General features: G+C 41.7%; 1 protein-coding gene across 10 annotated transcripts in view; it reads left to right on the forward strand.

The window, feature by feature from the left end:
* PTPRT (protein tyrosine phosphatase receptor type T) overlaps window positions 1-18,374 on the forward strand; it is a 452,370-nt gene that overhangs the window by 358,470 nt on the left and 75,526 nt on the right. For 6 of the 10 annotated variants that reach the window (XM_054081441.1, XM_054081448.1, XM_054081450.1 and 3 more), the window contains exons 13-14: window positions 8,533-8,569; window positions 13,215-13,271. In XM_054081441.1, coding sequence (XP_053937416.1) covers window positions 8,533-8,569; window positions 13,215-13,271 — 94 coding nt within the window. The remainder of the gene's footprint in view (window positions 1-8,532; window positions 8,570-13,214; window positions 13,272-18,374) is intronic. The other 4 variants (XM_054081447.1, XM_054081449.1, XM_054081451.1 and 1 more) reach the window with 2 other exon arrangements.

Below are 18,374 nucleotides of genomic sequence, written 5' to 3' on the forward strand. Positions count from 1 at the left end.
CCTGGGCAGGGACACTTCCAACACAGCCCCATCCCTTGAACACCTCCAGGGATGGGACAGCCACCACTTCTCCAGGCAACCCGTGCCGGTGCCTCACCACCCTCAGAGTTAAAAAAAATCCCGTGTTAATAATTTCTATTGGTACAGTATGTGCTTACGTATCCTTGAAGAGCAGTGCTGTGGGGAAAAAAGTATAGAGGAAATGTCCCAGAGTGGAATATGGATTGTCAGAGGAGTAACTGGGATATGTTTTTCTTGATAAAATCTTTGAGCCCCATATTTCAATCATTAGGGTATGATTTGCTTCCAGTCTTTTGGAGATATAAATAATAAGTTTTGTTTCATTCCCAGAATTGTTTCTAGATATAATTTGTGTTTTAGAGTTCTGGGGTTTTGCTTACATCCATAACTGGAGCAGTTTTGACTGGTTTTCATAAAGCCTACTAATAATTATGGCTGCAATGTGGTGTTTTTGATAATGCACATATGCAAAAAAATCTGAAACAATAACAATTTAGCAGAATCAAAATATGCCTTATGTTCCCTTGCACATGAAAAAAGAAAAAAAAAACTTAACAGAACATTGCCGCTCATTTTTTAATTAGGATATTCTATAGTTTCATTAATCACTGACAGTTGTGGAATGATGAAACTTCATTCCACACCTGGAACCTGCAATGAAAATCCTTTGTGCAGTGAACCAGAACATGCTCCCTTGGAGATGTAGGACTCTGCGGAGAGCTTAATTTGAAGAAACATTCTGTATTTGGTCAAAAAGCTTGATTAGGAGGAGGTAGAAGCCTTATAGGAGTTCTGCATTGTTTCAGCTCCTCTGTATGTGGAGAGTTGTGCTCATTTGGTGTTCTCGTCTGCTCTGCAGCCATTAGCCGTGATTGTTACAGTGAAAGGAACATAATTAACAGCTGGATGCAAAACAAGTGTGGCAAATTGCTGCAAAATCGGATCTTTGCACGAGCTTTTCTGCCTTCTCTTGTGCAATGCTGTACTTGTTGTTCGAGAGTTTGAATAAGAAGGCTGTCACTGGCTGAATTCTGTGGACCATTGGTTGAAGTTTGGTCAACATAGCGTTGTTTCCAGACAGGGTCCAAACAAAACATGTGTGGAAGAGAATGGTTTTCAGCTTTATTACACAAAATGTTTCCAAATTGTGCGAATTTCCCTCCTAGGAACTGTTGATAGCCAGATGCTGAGCTGAAATGTGTCAGAGTTTGAAGTAAGAGGAGGGGAAAAAACGGAGAAAGGGAGCAGAAGCTCCAGGCTTTGTAACTGTGGAGGTGAGAAGCAGCGTTAGTTACTGTTTAATTGTTAGAAGGAGTTAGCAGAGGAAGAAGAATAGACAATTGGCTTCTCTTTTCTCTGGCAGGATGTCCACATGCCGTCACAGCCATCCAGGTAGTTAACTGATGTTTGCCCGTTGTCCTGGTGCCACCTGCTGCAGATGGCTGCCTGACAGAGCGTGGTGTTTTCCTACTCTGACTAAACTCCCTTTGCTCAGCCCCTTTAAAACACCAGCCCTTTTCGGTGTTTATCCCTCTGAAAAGTGGCAACATTCTCCCTCTGTACTCAGCACTGGTGAGACCGCACCTTGAGTATTGAGTTCAGTTCTGGGCCCCTCACCACAAGAAGGATGTTGAGGGGCTGGAGAATGAGGAGCGGCTGAGGGACCTGGGGTTGTTTAGCCTGGAGAAGAGGAGGCTAAGGGGAGACCTTATTGCTCTCTACAACTGCCTGAAAGGAGGTTGTAGAGAGGAGGGTGCTGGGCTCTTCTCCCCAGTGACAGGGGACAGGACAAGGGGGAATGGCCTGAAGCTGCGCCAGGGGAGGGTCAGACTGGACATCAGGAGAAAAATTTTCAGGGAAAGGGTCATGGGGCCCTGGCAGAGGCTGCCCAGGGAGGGGAGGGAGTCACCATCCCTGGAGGTGTTTAAGGGATGGGTGGACGAGGTGCTGAGGGGTATGGTTCAGGGAGTGTTAGGAATGGTTGGACTCGATGACCCAGTGGGTCCCTTCCAACCTGGTGATTCTATGACTCTTTGACTATCCTCCCTTATCCTTATACTGACTTAATAATCGAAGTTAAATGTTGCAAGTTTTATGGTCCCCAAGTTCTTTATCTGGGTCATTGTAGGTGACAATCTCTGGTTAGTGAACCAGCAACAGGCTCAAACGGGGAAGAGTTCTTTGGCCACTGAGAAATCTGGCTGAATTTTTGAGCAGCTCGGAAACCAGAGCTTCCTAAAAAACCCTTCCTCTGCGGTTTCAGTTTACCTCATTGAGTTGAAATGAAATCTGTAATGACACAGTTGCAATCAATAACTCTGGGCCATTTTTCCTCTAAATGGGAGGTGAGGCGGGGGCCTTTGTAACCCAGCTGGAGATGATGTGGGGGATGCTGCCAGCTGCTCCTGCAGCCTGGTGGTCCAGCAGGTGAATGATGTTTTCAGGCCAGAATTGTGAAAAGTAGCACCGCAGGAATCAATGAGAATATTATTTTTTGAGGGAATGATAGACTCTACAGAGATTCTTATTGATTTTTTTTTTTTCTCTAATGACATGTACTACATGCACAATCGGGCAGTTCATTATTATCAGGGGACTTCAGGCTGGATTTCTAGATGCTGACAGGTCTACTCACAGTACACAACATTCTTCTTCTGGAACGTTTTAGACTTATGGAGAGAGCTGCCAGCAGAGAGGTGGCGTTCATCCCTGCGGAGACAAAAAAGAACAGTGAGGTGCTTCAGTTCAGCGTGAGCCATGTTCTGAAAAATGAAGTGGTACCAAGGCTGCCTGCATTGCTCTTGTGAACTATTGAACAGCTTTGAGGAGCTCTGTGTTCAATAGGATTTTGGGTGTAAAATTTTGTTTGCTTCTGTTTACCCCTTCTTCATCTCATGTTGGAGCTGCTGGGGTAGAAATGAAGCAGCTGGGGAAGCACTTGGCTCTTTGTAAGGTCCCGTTTCCGCATCTGGTTGTCCGTCTTGACCCAGAGTGTTTTCTGGATAGTAAATAGTGTCCTCCTCCAGTCTACTCATGTTTGAGAGGTGTAGGTATCTAATGGTTGACTATATATCATTGAAATAGCTTTCTATTGTAAATAGCAAAAACCCTAACCACTTTGTTAAACTTTCTTTCTCCAAATTACTTGGATACTAAAAATAGCTGATAATTGGAAAGGCAATACTTTTGATTAGTGTCTGAGAGAACTAGAGGTTTCCTTAAGCTGGCAATAGAAATTACAGGGGAGTCCATTGACCCTGCACAGACATGATTCATGATTCATTTTGAAGGCAACAAATAGTTGGCTTCAGTGGAATAAAGAAGAAATACACAATCTAGATCTCTCCTGAACTTAGGCAGAATGTGTTGAGGACCAAAAAAATAATTCCTTAAGGTGTTCAGTGGAAAGAACCAAGGTTTCTAGCCTGCATGAAGAAGTTTGCCACCAAGTACGCTTAGTGTATATCTCGGGGATATAGAGAACTACAGTTAAAACAGAGGGGAAGTGGGAGATTGGTAATTACTTGTCTTGCGAACGTTAAAACTGCCTGTCTCCAGTTTGAGGTGTCTGATGAAGCCGTGCCTGTTGCCTGGAACGGTACGTCTGGGGACAGCAGGTCTCTCTGGTGCTGGCAGGTGGCTCTTCAGACAAGGCATCACTGTTTAACTAACACAAAGTCATAATAATAGTAAAGGAAAGAAAAAAATAGTGTGTGTGAAAACAGATGGATGAAAAAGCTCTACTTATTTTATTTGTAGTCTGTAAACAGTAAACTGTCATTTTAAAAGAAAAGAAGAAAAAAAAGTCATTTGCCCTTTTAGGTTGTGAAGATGCAGCTGCCACATAAACATATGTCCCGCTGCCCTCAAAGCCCTTTTCTGCAGAAACTTGTTTCCATCCAAACACTAAAGAGACAGAGGCAGAACATGTCTTGTTAACATCCAGCGTTCTTCAGTGATATGTGTGTTTAGGAACCTAAATAACTGCTAGACAGCATCACTTCTCTTGCTTTGAAAAAGAAAGTAACAAACTATATTAGAAGAATGCTTTAAAAAACCTTGAAAATTCAGAGGGATGCTACAGCAGGCTCACGGTGTGTAGTTTCAAGTCTGTGTGAGTAAGCTGTGTTGCAGAGAGAGCTTACCCAGCTCTTTAGCACAGTCTGTGTTCTCTTCAGAGGGTCTCCAACTCATTCTAACTGTAGATGTGGGTCTGCGTCCAGAGCAGTCTGCCAGCATTCTGAAACACATCCCCGTATGGTCTTTGTTCGTGATGTATGGTCAGCCAGAGTTCAGCCTTGGGTGACAGTACACTGTAATAATGTTTTATTTGTATAGTATATAAGTATATTTATATAACAAACTTATGTAAACTTACAAACTTTACTCACCTGGAGTCCTGCGTTCAGTTCTGGAGTTCAGCACAAGAAGGACAACGATCTGTTGGGGTGGGTCTGGAGGAGGCCCATGAAGAGTATTTGAGGGCTGGAGCACCATACGAGGACAGGCTGAGAGAGTTGGGGTTGTTCAGCCTGGAGAAGAGAAGGCTCAGAGGAGACCTTAGAGCTGCTTTCAGTACCTGAAGCGGCTACAAGAAAGCTGGGGAGGGGCTCTTGATCAGGGAGTCCAGGGATAGGACAACGAGGAACGGTTTTGAGCTGAAAGAGGGGAGACTGAGATGAGATCTTAGGAAGAAATGTTTTCTTCTGAGGGTGAGGAGGCCCTGGCCCAGGTTGCCCAGGGAAGTTGTGGCTGCCCCATCCCTGGAGGTGTTCCAGGCCAGGTTGGATGGGGCTTGGAGCAACCGGATCCAGTGGGAGGTGTCCCTGCCCATGGCAGGGGGTGGAAATGGATGGACTTTAAGGTCTCTTCCACCACACACCATTCTATGATTCTCTGACATATGTTCTAGTAAACACATAGATGGACTTAATACACGGTAAGCTTTCTACATATGAAGCATGTTGGAAAATGAAGGTTGGATAAAAAGAGCTATAGGACATATTCATGCAGTGTTTTCCTGTTCCAGGTCTTGGTTAAAATAAGCCTATGTCACTCTGTTACTGTCTGGATATCAAATGTCTGCTGTAACCTGGCAGTGATATAGAGCAGAAATAGTTGTGCTAGTGGGGTCTTAAATTGAATTATTCTTGTGCCTTCAGCCATATTAAGAAATGGATATTTTATGCTGAATATGTAGGATCTTGGGTCGTCATTAAGACTGCTGTAGGCACAAGGCCTTGTAAAACTTCTGCGATATCACAAAATGGGAATTAAGTATCACAGCATTTGAAAGAACTCTTAGAAGCAATGCAGAGACTGAAAGTTGGGGATTTTTTTTAATTTTTTTTAAAACTTTTTAATTATCTCTATTTCATTATTTTTCTTATAATTGCTTTAAGCTATCTGGATGCGTAAATGAGAATTACCTATGCTGTTTATTTCTGCTTCACTGTTTGCTAAACAGAAGTATCTTACCTTTCTGTGGGCAGGAAAGCACCTTGTCTGAATTAAAAGTAGTGTTTTTCAGAAAAAAAATTATTGTGGGTAAATGATTTTACTATTTTTTGGGGGAAAAAAATCCCTCCAGGTATTTATTTATTCTTTTTCTTGGTAGAAAAATTAATGCAAGCTCACAATTCTCAGCACCGATCAAAGAAAAATAGAGTAAATTTAAAGAGATTTCATTTTTATGAGACACCAAAGAGATGAGCAGTCGGTTGATCAATGAGGTGATCAAGGGAAATCGATGGAATAATCAGCCTTTATCAGGAATATGGACTGAATTCAAGTCTTTAAACTTTATCAACCCTAGTAGCTGGACTTCTGGTGCCTGTGCTGGTTTCTTTTATGTTTTCCTTCTCAGAGGATGCGAATTGAAATGAAGTTCTGAAGTCCAGGTGTCTTGTTCCACAAGCGATTGATTGTCCTTGCTTTTGGCAGTTGCCAGATCATGGTCTTCTAATAACTATGATTGTGCTAAATGCAGCAATTAGTAGATGTAGATGCAAACAGAACACACGGCATCCTGTCTCCTCCAATTACCCTGTGGGAGGGTAATGTGCAGGAATATGCACACGCTCAAATGAGATCTGTTACAGCATCATTAACAAGATTTCAGTTTTTCTTTTCTCACCTTTTCTTTTCTCAACATTGACTAATTTCCCCAGATTTTTGTTGCACTTTGAAGCTAGCGGAAAAGTAGAAAATTTCCACACTGAAATGAGAGCGAGTATCCACTTACTTTTACACTTTAAAAATGCTATCTTGGTTTTATTTATTTATTTTCTTTTTCATCACTGATTTTCCAAGTCACCTTGTCTTAGGTTGTAAGCTACATCAGAGTCTTTCTGTCTTATAATTCTCAGCATTATTCGCTGAGGCTGTGCTCTGAAAATAATGCTATGTTTTTTTCTGCTTCATATATCATCACTAGCAATAAAGATTTTGGATTTCCAGAATAGCTGGCAATTCCAGCTGATTATACATGAGGCAGAGATGAATGGGGAGCTCTGTTGTACAGCTATGTTGACTTTGCAGTGCTGATGGTTGTACAGGTTGTGTAGAGAAGTTGATTTTTGAGGGAGAGAGGTGTCGGTACGCCGAAGAGAGACGCCTGTGTTTTATTGGGATAAACAGTTCTTCAGTCCCACTCAGGGTGCTGTATGGCTGGGAAAGGATGCCCTTAACAGACAGGGTCTGCCCATGGTGATCTAGGAGCTTCTTAAGATAGTTTGAAGGCAAGATCAACAAAGGGGCTGTTTGTCCTGAATATTGTTTTTAGATTGCACACAGAGTTATTTATATCCTGGCAGTGTGGCTGATTTGTATCTTGAGGAATGCATAGAAAGCGACTGGTGAGGCCGCACCTCGAATCCTGTGCTTAGTTCTGGGGCCCTCGCTACAAGGAGATGTTGAGGCTCTGGAGCGTGTCCAGAGAAGAGCAATGAAGCTGGTGAGGGGGCTGGAGAACAAGTCTGACGAGGAGCAGCTGAGAGAGCTGGGGTTCTTCAGCCTGGAGAAGAGGAGGCTGAGGGGAGACCTTATTGCTCTTCTCCTAAGTGACAGGGAACAGGACAAGAGGGAATGGCCTCAAGCTCTGCCAGGGAAGGGTCAGACTGGATATCACAAAGAAATTTTTCACAGCAAGGGTCATCGGGCACTGGCAGAGGCTGCCCAGGCAGGGAATGGAGTCACCATCCCTGGAGGGATTGAAAAGACGGGCAGACGAGGTGCTCAAGGACATGGTTTAGTGGCAGATAGGAATGGTTGGACTCAATGATCTAAGAAGTCTTTTCCAACCTGGTGATTCTATGAATTGCTGGGCATTGCTCTTGCCTGTCCCATTGTGGACCCTGCAATTGTCCCCTTCCTACATGCAATAAAAGTGTGAGGACAAAAGCCAAATGGGACTGTGTGCTTCTGCTTAGGAGGGTCTGTCACAAACGGAACAGATTTTCTTCAAGAACAAATTCACACTTTCACAGTGTTTATCTTGCTACATGAGGGTGGATGGAATGAGGTGCTCAGCAGTGCATTTGCTAGGCTGTTGTTTCCAGAGTGTAGCCAGCATCCATATTAATGGAGCATCGTTACACGCAGTAATATATGCAGAATTCATTACACCTGAGACATGTACAAGAGCATGTAAAGACATAAAATGCTAGAAAAGCCCTGCAGCAGATTACTGCCTGACAAAGTCTGTTTTTTAACCAGAGCAATGCATTAAGGTTTGGACGGTGGTTATGTGTCGGACAGGAGCAATCCGTGCCAATAAAGGCTGGAGAATGAGGAGCTGGGGACACCAGAAAGGATGTTTTCAACAGAGGTGGCCTGAGAAGGCTGCCGAGTTTGAGCTGTTAGTTAAGCCAAATATAACATTGCTGTTCTGATCCAAACTCCTGTTTATGCAGATCAGCAGCTCTGAGGTAAAATTGAACAAAAGGCGTTGGGTTTTAGCCCAGCTCTGCAATGAAACACTGCAGTGATGTGGGTTGTGTTTGAATAGCTCATTTGGCAGAGCTAGCCATACAGCGTGCGGTTTTGCTTCACATACATATCAGAGAGCTGAAATATTCAAATGCCTACTTTGGTGTCTGTTTGCCATGTGTTTAAATAAATACCCAATTTGCAAAATTTGCAGTAATGGTGCATGAAAATTAGATGTACAGTTGCATGTACTTTTGACCCAAGGCTTATCTGCCTATTACAGACCAGGTCATTTAACTGGTAAATTCTATTAGCTGATCGGGCAGTTGCAGGGGACTGATCGCTCACACATCAGTGTGGAAAAACATATTGTTATTCTTAACTTCTCAACAGTTGCAAGTCCATTAGTCCGGAGTGTTTGCTGCAGCTAAAACAGTTGGTGGTATTTTCAGAGATGAAGTGCAAGGAAAAATGCTTATTTGTTTTGGTACCTTTCTAAAGGAATGTACGTTTATTGTAAATGGGGCAAATTATGCGCCTTGATGTTTTCCTTTTTCATTTTTATTTATTTTTATTTTTCAGGAAACAAAAATCAACTGTGTCCGCCTGGCGACAAAAGGTATGTGGGTCTCCTTTTCCTGCAAAGCACAATGCCAGTAATGTGAAAGCTGCAGTGGTGACGCAACTTGATTACAGTTACTGTTCAAAGAATAAGCCCCTTTTTTTATTCTCCAAGGAAGATGACAAAGGTCAAACAACAGTTTCCAGAACCGCTTCACTGTATGTGTGGACTCCGTTATGTTTTTCAGACGGAGTCTCTCTGTGGTTCCTCCTTTCCCTTATTCTGTTGACAGCTTTCCTGTCCTGAGGACTATTCTTGCTATTGGCAGAATGTCACTGAAAAAGCTTCCTATTAACTTTGTTATCTCCACGACTGTATCGACAAGTAAGAGGAGATATTGTATAAGACTGACTTTGAACACAGTGGGAAACAATTCTTGTATTGTACTATTTTCATGGTATAGTTCAACAGAGTCGAGTAAGCTCCATATTTTCATTGCAGTTAGTTCAGAATTGACTAAACCGATAAATCAAATAGACTAGACTGAGCAGACAAATCTTGTTAAGATGCAATGCTCCTATTCCTGGGTTGCTTCACAAGTTGTAGCTCTGGAGAGACCAATGACAATGATGTCTTAGTTCCTTCTTGGAGTTTAGAGATGCTTTAAAGTCTTCTAAGGACTTCAAAATCACGTCAGAGGCTACTTTGCCAGCAAAGGTGTTACCAACCAATTTACTTGTAACACCGACAGAGGAGTAGCTGTAAATAGGCTTCCTCAACACATGTCCTAGTCTCAAAATGAGCTGTAAGGAAATGATAGAGTAATTGCCATGGGCGATACTATAGGTAGCTCTCTATTTCCAAAACTCAAGCTTGCATCATGTGCTCTTGTTGCTTTGCTGTAATGTGAAATAATTGTATTATTGCCTGTGGAGTCCTTCCAGGGTTGAACAAAAATTGGCAGGAACATATGACCCTTTTTCCTTTGAGGCATTTTTTTTTTCCCATTCTTTCCACTCTTCTCTGTCTTGTGGCAGTAACAGAAGATAATTACTTCTGGGTACTTTAGCCTGATTACTTCTGCATCTGCACTTGCAGAGGAGTTGGGAGGGCTCAAAGAAGCCCTGGCTAACAGCTGTTGGGTAGCAGAAGAGGACTTTTTCCACCTTTATGTGTAGACATCCCCCAGTCCGTTATGGAAAGCCATGCACTAGCGTGGCAGGTGCTGCATGAAGTTCACACTCGTGCGGCTGTTTTCACTGTTGAGATCTGAAATGCAAACTGGTGGGACTGTAGACAGTTGTGTCACCACTGAAAGCTGAAGAGGATCAGCCATTTCTCCCCTTTCTCCTTTTCATGTGTGGTTTTGATGCTCCCCATATCCTCTTTTTGCTTTCCTTTCTAAAAGTTCCTCATAAAAGTCTTTAATTCATTCCTCTGGGTTACAAACATTCTGTGTGTCTCAGTCTCCCCACCTCCCCCCTCAGTTTTTCCAGCTGGTAGTGGCGTGACCATTCCAGTTATCTTATTGTGGCTTTCTGGTGGTAGAAAGAGAAAGAACAGGCTTGGGTAAGACAAGTCTGGGTGAAATGAGTCTACCCACGGTTTCACCAGAGGACGACTGATGTCTGTTCATGAGATCAAAGAAACTGCATTAATTCATTTTTGCGAGTCTGTAGTTTCTTCCATTTCAGTCATTTTCTGGAGTCAGTGGAAAAATATTGTCATGCTAGGAAGAAAGATGCTTGCTTTGTCACTATTCAAAATAAAATAAAAACTTGTATAGCTTGAAAAGTCCCATTCTTGCATGACCTTTTGATTTGCACTGTCTAATTTGGGTACTTCAGAGAAGTGTCACGTGTTTGACCTTGAGTTAACGTCTGCTAACTGATGTAATTTTCATTAACCTGATAGGTCACCGGGAATAGTCAATAACCTACCCTCATTCTGTTCATCTTTCTCAAAAATAATCTCTTCCTAATATTAATTTGATAAGATACATAAAAGAGACGGGTAGAGCTGGAGGATGCCTACAGCCACTGCTTTTTGGTTACCTTATTCTTTAGGATTTTTCTTGAATGACATGAATGGAAAAGGACAAGAAATGATGGTAGCTCTAGTGTTTATTCTTGCTGTCTCAGTGGGTATCACTTTTGATTTACAGCCAGATATCTTATTTCTACAAGTGGAGTGTGGAAATCTCTGTAGAAATACTTCCCCCCCCCCCTTTTTTCTGACACTTGTCCTCACTCTGAGTTGCAATGTGTTTCTCAGTGCCTGACCATTAACAAGGACACTGGAATATGCACAGTTGTGGCTAATTTTATGCAGTTTTAGCTCTTCAAAGGATGCCTGCAGGTTGCAAGCAAGAAGGCAGCACAAGTGCACATGTAGTCTTGATAACATAACAGTATCTTCCATTGTTGGCACCTGTGAAGTGCGAGCAGCTGAGCAAGAGCTGAACAATGCAGTTCTGTGGTTTGAAGCTTTCCCATACTTTCAGATTTCCATATGTCATGGGGCTAAATACCCTCTGTACATTGACTCCACATGAATAGGACTCAGACACTCCACATCCCATCCCCTGCAGGGAGGTGTCATATCTGCCCTCTCTCTGCTCTGTTCAGCAGACAGAGACACTCATGGAACATTGTGACCTGATCAAAGACTGATAGCTGGGATGCTCTGGATGACCTACCGTGTCTGTCCTGTCTTCTGTCTACTCGTTATATCGATTATCTTTAATGGCATTGCCCTGTGTTCGCCTTTATTTGCATTGCTGAGTTTCTGAGGATAGACTGAGCTAACCTATAGTCTACCTTGAACCAAAATCATCAGAGCTGCTAGCAAAGACACCACTGTGATGTCTTTGATAATAATTAGGGAAAACAAAGACTTTTTTTGGAGACGGGGCTAATCTCAGCCTTGACAGTGTAAAAGCTCTTCTTTGAGTTGGTACCAGAGAAAAAGCATATGAGCGTTTAGTTTGGATGACAGAAAATAAATACGTGCTGCCAGTGCCAGACTAAATGTTCATTTTGGGAAACGGGCTTAATTTTTCCATTTGTAGACATTTGACACTGCAGTAGCTCTATTAGTGTTAGTGAAATGAGTTCTGATTTACACCAATGACAGGAAGATTAGGATCAAGACATGTTTAAGCAAAGCAAGTATTCTCTTGAAGTACTGGATTAACAAGGGCACTAAACATGAATGTGGGAGTAATTAGGCAATAAAATGTGTTAGGCAGTGTGTTACTGGGGGATTATAACACATCTTGGGTGTTGCTGCAAGGCACCTGTTCAGAAGCTGAGTAGCTTTAATTACTTGAGAGACGCATGAGGCTGTTCCACTGTCGCTACTTCAGTCTGGGAGGCAATTTACTTTCTATGTCCCATTGCCTCAAAACCAAGGAAATGAAAGTAGACAACTCTTTAAAAAAGTGTTTTAGTCCATTAAAGAGAGTTTTGGAGATTTCCCAGTTTTCTCCACATCTAGAAAGAAATAGACTGTTCAGATCAACCCCTTTTTAGTTCCATTTAGCTCTACGCAGGAGCTGCTTCTTGTCTCTCCTGGTAGTGCACTCTTCTGCACAGAGTCCCTGCCCGTGGCAAGGGAGTTGGAACTGGATGATCTTTAACGTCCATTCTGACTCAAACCATTTTATGATTCTATGATTCCATGATTTTCTGCATGCTGCTCCTGTTTAGATTAACTTGATTTTTGTGGTCGCAAGAAAGATTTCTCAAATCTTTGCGTATTGGTCTATTACAATACGGAGGGAGGAGTCAGCATTTCACAGCACTAGGTCATGACACCAGTAGTGAATCCTCCAAAGCAAAGCTGGTTGATAACCCACTCAGACAAGCACATCTTTTAAGCTCGTTTCTTTCCACCTGGTGTCTCAGTATAAGAGTTTTCTGATAGCAGTGGAAATGGCCAGTGGCAGGGACTCATCGTCAGCCTTTGCTGTGGTAACATTTGGCAACCCATCAGAAAGCTCTCTGCGTTTGTCCAGTCTGTGTAGCCATTTCACTTCTGCCAGCATGCTTTAAATCCACAAGCGTTATTAACCTTTTGTATCTATGTATGTATTTTAGGTTCATCGGTCTCAGATTTCTTAGCACTTCCAGCCATAAACATCTCTCCTCACATGGGCTACTCCTCTTTTTAAATTACTGGAGTAATGTTGTCTTTCACATCATTAGTCACTTGCATGCATATCATTAGCATAAAACACTCTTTAAAAATAAGTTCCTAATTAAACTCCGATTTGCCAGCTCTCTGCCATACAATTTTAATTCAGCCAGTTTATTAGTTTTGCATTTGGCTTTCTTGATAGCATTTGTTTTAATATGTCCCATTCTTTCTGAATTAACTGACTTGTTCTCAATGTCTTAAAGCAACATATTTGTATTGACGCTTTATTAGAGAAAATTGCAACCTCTTACCAAGAGAGAGCGATTACCTCTTGTATTCTTAAAGTGCATTAAATTAATTTCATAATGTAATTGAAACCAAGGCAGAGGGCTCATTAATGATTCCTTATCTCCCGATACTCGTTTCTTCTTTCTTTAAAATGTGAGTTCTTACAAATGAAAGAATGGAACTTTAATAATCGTTATGAGGCACATTTTTATTTTTTTTTCCTTTTTTTTTTTTCTTGTGCATGCTGCCTGGGAACGATTTTCCTTGTTCTTAGCAGTAATAGGTAGGCAACAGGTGACCACGCGAAACCCGCCCAGCCTCTTGAGCACAGGTGATTATCAGTTCAGGAAAAGGAAAACTGTTCAAACTTCCAGAATTCTGAGCAGCTTTACGACTTCTTGTTTCACATTTGGTTTGCATGGGGTAATACTTTTACAGTTGTTCTGACTGAAGTATAAAGGGGGCATCCCTTACGTGGCACTCCTTATGCACTGAACTGGATGTACGCCTGCACAGAGGGTCAGCTGGAGGTCCAACCACCACCTAAGTCTTCATAGGAGCACTTGATCCTGATTGAATTGCCCCATGGATCCCTTGCTGGCCCTCTGCACAGGCTGAACATCTCCCTGAGCATGCATGGAGATGACCTTGCATCTTTCAATTAAAGTAGCTAATGGCATTCTCTTGGGATGATTATTATTCTTACGCAGCTGAGTCCTACTGTGAGAAACAATGGTAGGAAAATACAAACTAGGTTCTGCGGGTCCTCTGCATAGGAGCTTCTGCTAGAATCAGAGACCTTACAGAATTGAGCCTCAGTAGTAGTGTGTCAAGCCATCCACAAATCACTAGTGAGGAGGTTCAGAACTTCTTAAGGGGGTGGCAGTTTCCGTCAGTGTGAACTTGAAGGTCTGTATGTCATAAACGTGCCTCGTTGTTTATAATGCTGGGACCAATACCGTGACTTTGCTCCAGAAAACTCAACTATAGAGTAGAAATTCCTTCAGCTAATGGAAATAGTTTCTTCTACTTTAGTCTGATGTGCATAGAATGACTTATTTAGATGTGATAGTTATATGTGATTAATGGGAAAGGAGGGGGTAGAAAGGAAGTTTGGTTTCTCCATTTTGGGATGGGTTAAATCTCTGTAGGAATACTCCTCTCCCACTGCTGCACGCTTATAATTTATAATTCCATCCAGCTATGACTTCCTCACTTAAGCATTATTTTGACTGCACATCAGAGCAGCTGTAATGATACAGGAGCAAAAACATACCAGGATTGCTGTGAAGTTCAAAAGCCTTCAAGATTGAGAGAAATGATCCTACTTTTTTTGTGGTGCATCAGCACTGGAAAAGTGAGCTTCCTGGGAGCTGAGTGCTTAACAATCTTGAGACCTCAGAAATGAACCTGAGTCTGAAAGGTGAACAGTGAAATCATGTGGGTGAGGCTGCAAAAAACAACAAAAAAAAAGAAATTAAGAAAATGAGGAGGGAAAAAAATTCTTACTGTTCACACACACTTTGCAGCATATGAAAACTGCTCATTTAATAGCTCTTACTCGCTTGGATTCATTTTAGAGGGCTGTGTTATTTTCTAAAATATATTCTGGTTTTGTAGACAGATAATGCATTTTTTAAACAGATCTAATCCCACTTCAAATCTGTTTGTTATTGCACTTTGTCTTCTGATACACTAGAATGTTATTGCTTTGACAGGTTTATTCTGTTTTGTGCTGTTTATTTCAGAGGGTTTTATCACGCTACTTAAGTAGAATGCACAGAAAATGTTTGGGTTTTTTTTTCTTTTCCCTTGAACAAATCTCTGCCTTCTAGAAGTTATTTTTTAGCACAAGTTTATGTATCACTATAACTAACAATTAATAACAGTCACATTTATGTTGTTCTTACTGGAAAATATTCCCCCTTGGGAAAAGAATTCAAACTTCTTGGCATTTGAATGCCCACTTAACCCAGCAAACATCATTATTTTCACCAAATTTGGTATCAAGACTTACTTTGAGGTATTTAAAATGTTGATTTTAAGGGGTTCCCACTCATGGAACTAACTAACTGACTTCAAATTAGTGAAGAACGTGGTACAAAACTGAACCAAGTTTGATAACCTCAGCCCAGTTTCTAGAGGACGTTGTGTACTCTAGAGCTCTGCTGTGCTGACAGACCCTAATCTTGGGCTTCCGACTAAAATAAGCAGTGGAAGGGGAGAGGCTGGAGAGACAAAGTATTTAGGGGAAAATTTGGGATGGCAACAGTAGACTGAAAATGCCTCCTGTAATTCAAAGCATCCACTGCTGGGATGCACTGACTTGCTTCAGAAAAGAAGAGTCTTTAGAGAAAACAGAATAAAATTGATTATCGCTGTGTGAGCCAACTCCTGGAATCAAAGCAGTCATGGATTTACTTGGAGAGCTACGGAGGCCGTTGTACTCTTACAACACGCGCCCGGTGTGAAGGGGTGCGGTTGGCCACGTGTTGTGGCTGTGGCTGGGAGGTTCTTCTTTGTTTGCAGATAAATCAGTAGTCATAGGAGGGGAAATTTAAAAAAAAAAATAAAAACAAAACCAAACAGTAGTTGGACATTAAAGCCATTAAATCTAGAGTGAAGTTCAAATCAGAAGGATTTTTTTTGTTTAATTTTAACACTAGGACCAACACAGGAAGACTTGTGTGTTTTTCAGTGTGGTTTTTTTTCTCCTCTCTTTGGCAGGAAAGTTAGCAGAAAGAAGGGGGCTACAAAAAAGCTGAGGAGGGACTGTTTACAAAGGCTTGTAAACAACAATATTACTACAGTATTGTTGAAAACAACAATATTACTAGGGGCAATGGGTATAAACTGGAGGGGGACAGGTTTAGACTAGACATAAGGAGCAATTTCTTCACCATGAGAGTGGTGAGACACTGGCCCAGGTTGCCCAGGGAAGCTGTGGCTGCCCCATCCCTGGAGGTGTTCAAGGCCAGGTTGGATGGGCCTTGGGCAGCCTACGCCAGTGGAAGGTGTCCCTGCCATCGGGTTGGAACTGGATAATCTTTAAGGTTCTTTCCAACCCAAACTATTCTATGTTTATATATTTCTATGAGTCTCCCACTTAAAAAGTTCATGATAAACAGATTATCATTGTCACTGTCCCTAAATAGCAGTTCTAAGGGCATGACAACCCTAAGGTTATTACAAATACATTGTGCCTCGGTTTCCTTAAGCAGATTTTTCAATGATCCGATGTTCAGAAACAGGGTTATTATTAGTGCATTAGCGTCACAACTAGGAACCGGGCATTTTGAAAACTCTGTGGTAGCATTAGGATATGTGACAATGTCACAAGAGAGGTGTGTGTGAAAGAGACTGTTTCATCATACCACTGTAGAGGAAAAGAAAAATCTTCATTCAGGACATGCCTGAAAGTGCTGCTTCAGCTTGGCAAAGTACAGAAAGTTTCCCACTGCTTTATGCAGCACACGTAGGACGTGTATGCGCAGGGTCCCTTGTGCATTGGCCGTATGACTGCCTTTTCACTGTAAAATGGTGAGTATCCTCCTTTGCATGCGACTCAGTCAGCTTAAGGGTGAAGTCTTTCTGGGCACGGTTTTTTGTAGGCCACCCTGGTACTTAAAGCACCTTTGACCAGGCGGGCTCCAGAGGTTCCCTTATTTCAGTCTTCATTTTATACCCACCCCTGCGTATGGTTCACTGGGTTTGTAATTTCTGCCGCTGGTGTGGCTGTAGATTTTAAACAATAACCATGACGAGAGCAGTATAACTGCTTAGAGGTGACTGACTGGTGCAAAGGTTAATTAGTTTTTGTTTGCAGTGTGTGACGTATCTATTGCACATCCATAGCATTGTCATAAACTGCGAAGTTTGTGCCTGTATCAGTCAAAAGATTGATCTCCCTGTGTTTGTTTAAGACTACATAAAAATTAAGTCTCACCTGTAAATTTGAACTTGTGGTGATGGGGATTCTATTTCTTTTCCATTTTTATAATTTAAAGCTAGTTTCTAAATAGCTCCACAAAAGCAAAGAGTTAAAATGGAAACATCCTATCGCTGTCTGAACCATCGCATCACAGCAGCTGTTCTTTACGTGAGCTCTTCTTTTGAATATCTGTAATAAACGTTCTCATTCTCAGAGGCCGTGCATCTCCCTTTAGCACAAATTAAGTGCTTCTGTTCTGAAAAGAGAGGGGAAAAAAACAAGCCTTTTTTGTGGATTTGCCTGGAATCTCCAGAATCAATTATTCTCTTACTGCTATTTTTTAATTCTCATTCAGCTTAGTAATACTAATCTTGATTCCTCACTGTGTGTTTACCCTTATCCTCCTCCAGATTCAACTTGTATGCCTGATAATCCCTCATATAAATTCTGCTCTGTGTTTCTCTGCAGGACTACTGTGTTTTGCTGCTCTCTCCACCTTCAATATGGTTGAAAGCTTTTGGCTCTCTTCATTCTTTCCGTTCCTTTAGCGGTTTTTGAAAGAAATGAGAATGTCTCATTGTGTTATTAAGCCCTGTGTGCTGTCTGCAGCCTTCAATGACTGGAGGCGGAAAATTGGCGTAGTGATGTTCTGCGTAGTGATACTGTTGGTAGTGTTCATTTTTTCAATGAATGACAACAAAGAGCCAAAGTGGAATGTGTCTTTCAGATTTGGTGAGCTGTTTGGTGGTTTATGGTACACAGATGCATCGGCATCCTGTGTCAGCTTTTCTTAGTCCCAGTGCTCTGGTACACACTGCTGACGGCTACAAACCAGTCTGTCTTCCACAATCCAGCTAATGCACAGGGCTATTGTTGGGCAGTGCTGGCTAAAATGTATTTCAGATCAAGATATGAAACTATGTCCTTCCAGTTTATCTCAGTGTTATCATTCTTACAGGTAACTGCCTGCCCTCGGATATTGGAGACTGTGTTTCAGAGATATAGATATAATCAGGATCTGAAAACATAAGGGAAAACATTTCTACATGCAGGGATGCTTTAATCATTTGTAGGCCACTCACACAGAAAGCACTGTTAGAGGGGGAAAAAAAAAAGAAAAGGAAATCATGTTTACAAGTGATTTGAGAGTAACTGACTTTTGAAAATAAGCCTCTAGGTGTATTAGGAAATTTTACATTCAGTGTGTTGCCTCACCATTATGTTCTAAAAAGAAATTACTCTGACTGAGCAGCTCTTTTCAACTCATAATAACTTTGAACCCATTATTTTCCATTAATTTGGAGAGTTAAATAATGCTTTGAAATAATTTTTTAGATTATTTTTTTTGTCTCAAGATTGATTTTCCATCTGAAGAAGTGGTATTCTTAGGTGTTACAAATTTGGAACCAAACCTAGTCTTTACCAGGCTGACTTATCCCCTTTCTGGTTCTTTCCTGTCATCTGTGTGTGGTGAAAATCCCATTACTTGTGTTGCTACTTTAA

Source organism: Cuculus canorus, chromosome 16 (assembly GCF_017976375.1).
Source record: "Cuculus canorus isolate bCucCan1 chromosome 16, bCucCan1.pri, whole genome shotgun sequence".
Classification (NCBI taxonomy): domain Eukaryota; kingdom Metazoa; phylum Chordata; class Aves; order Cuculiformes; family Cuculidae; genus Cuculus; species Cuculus canorus.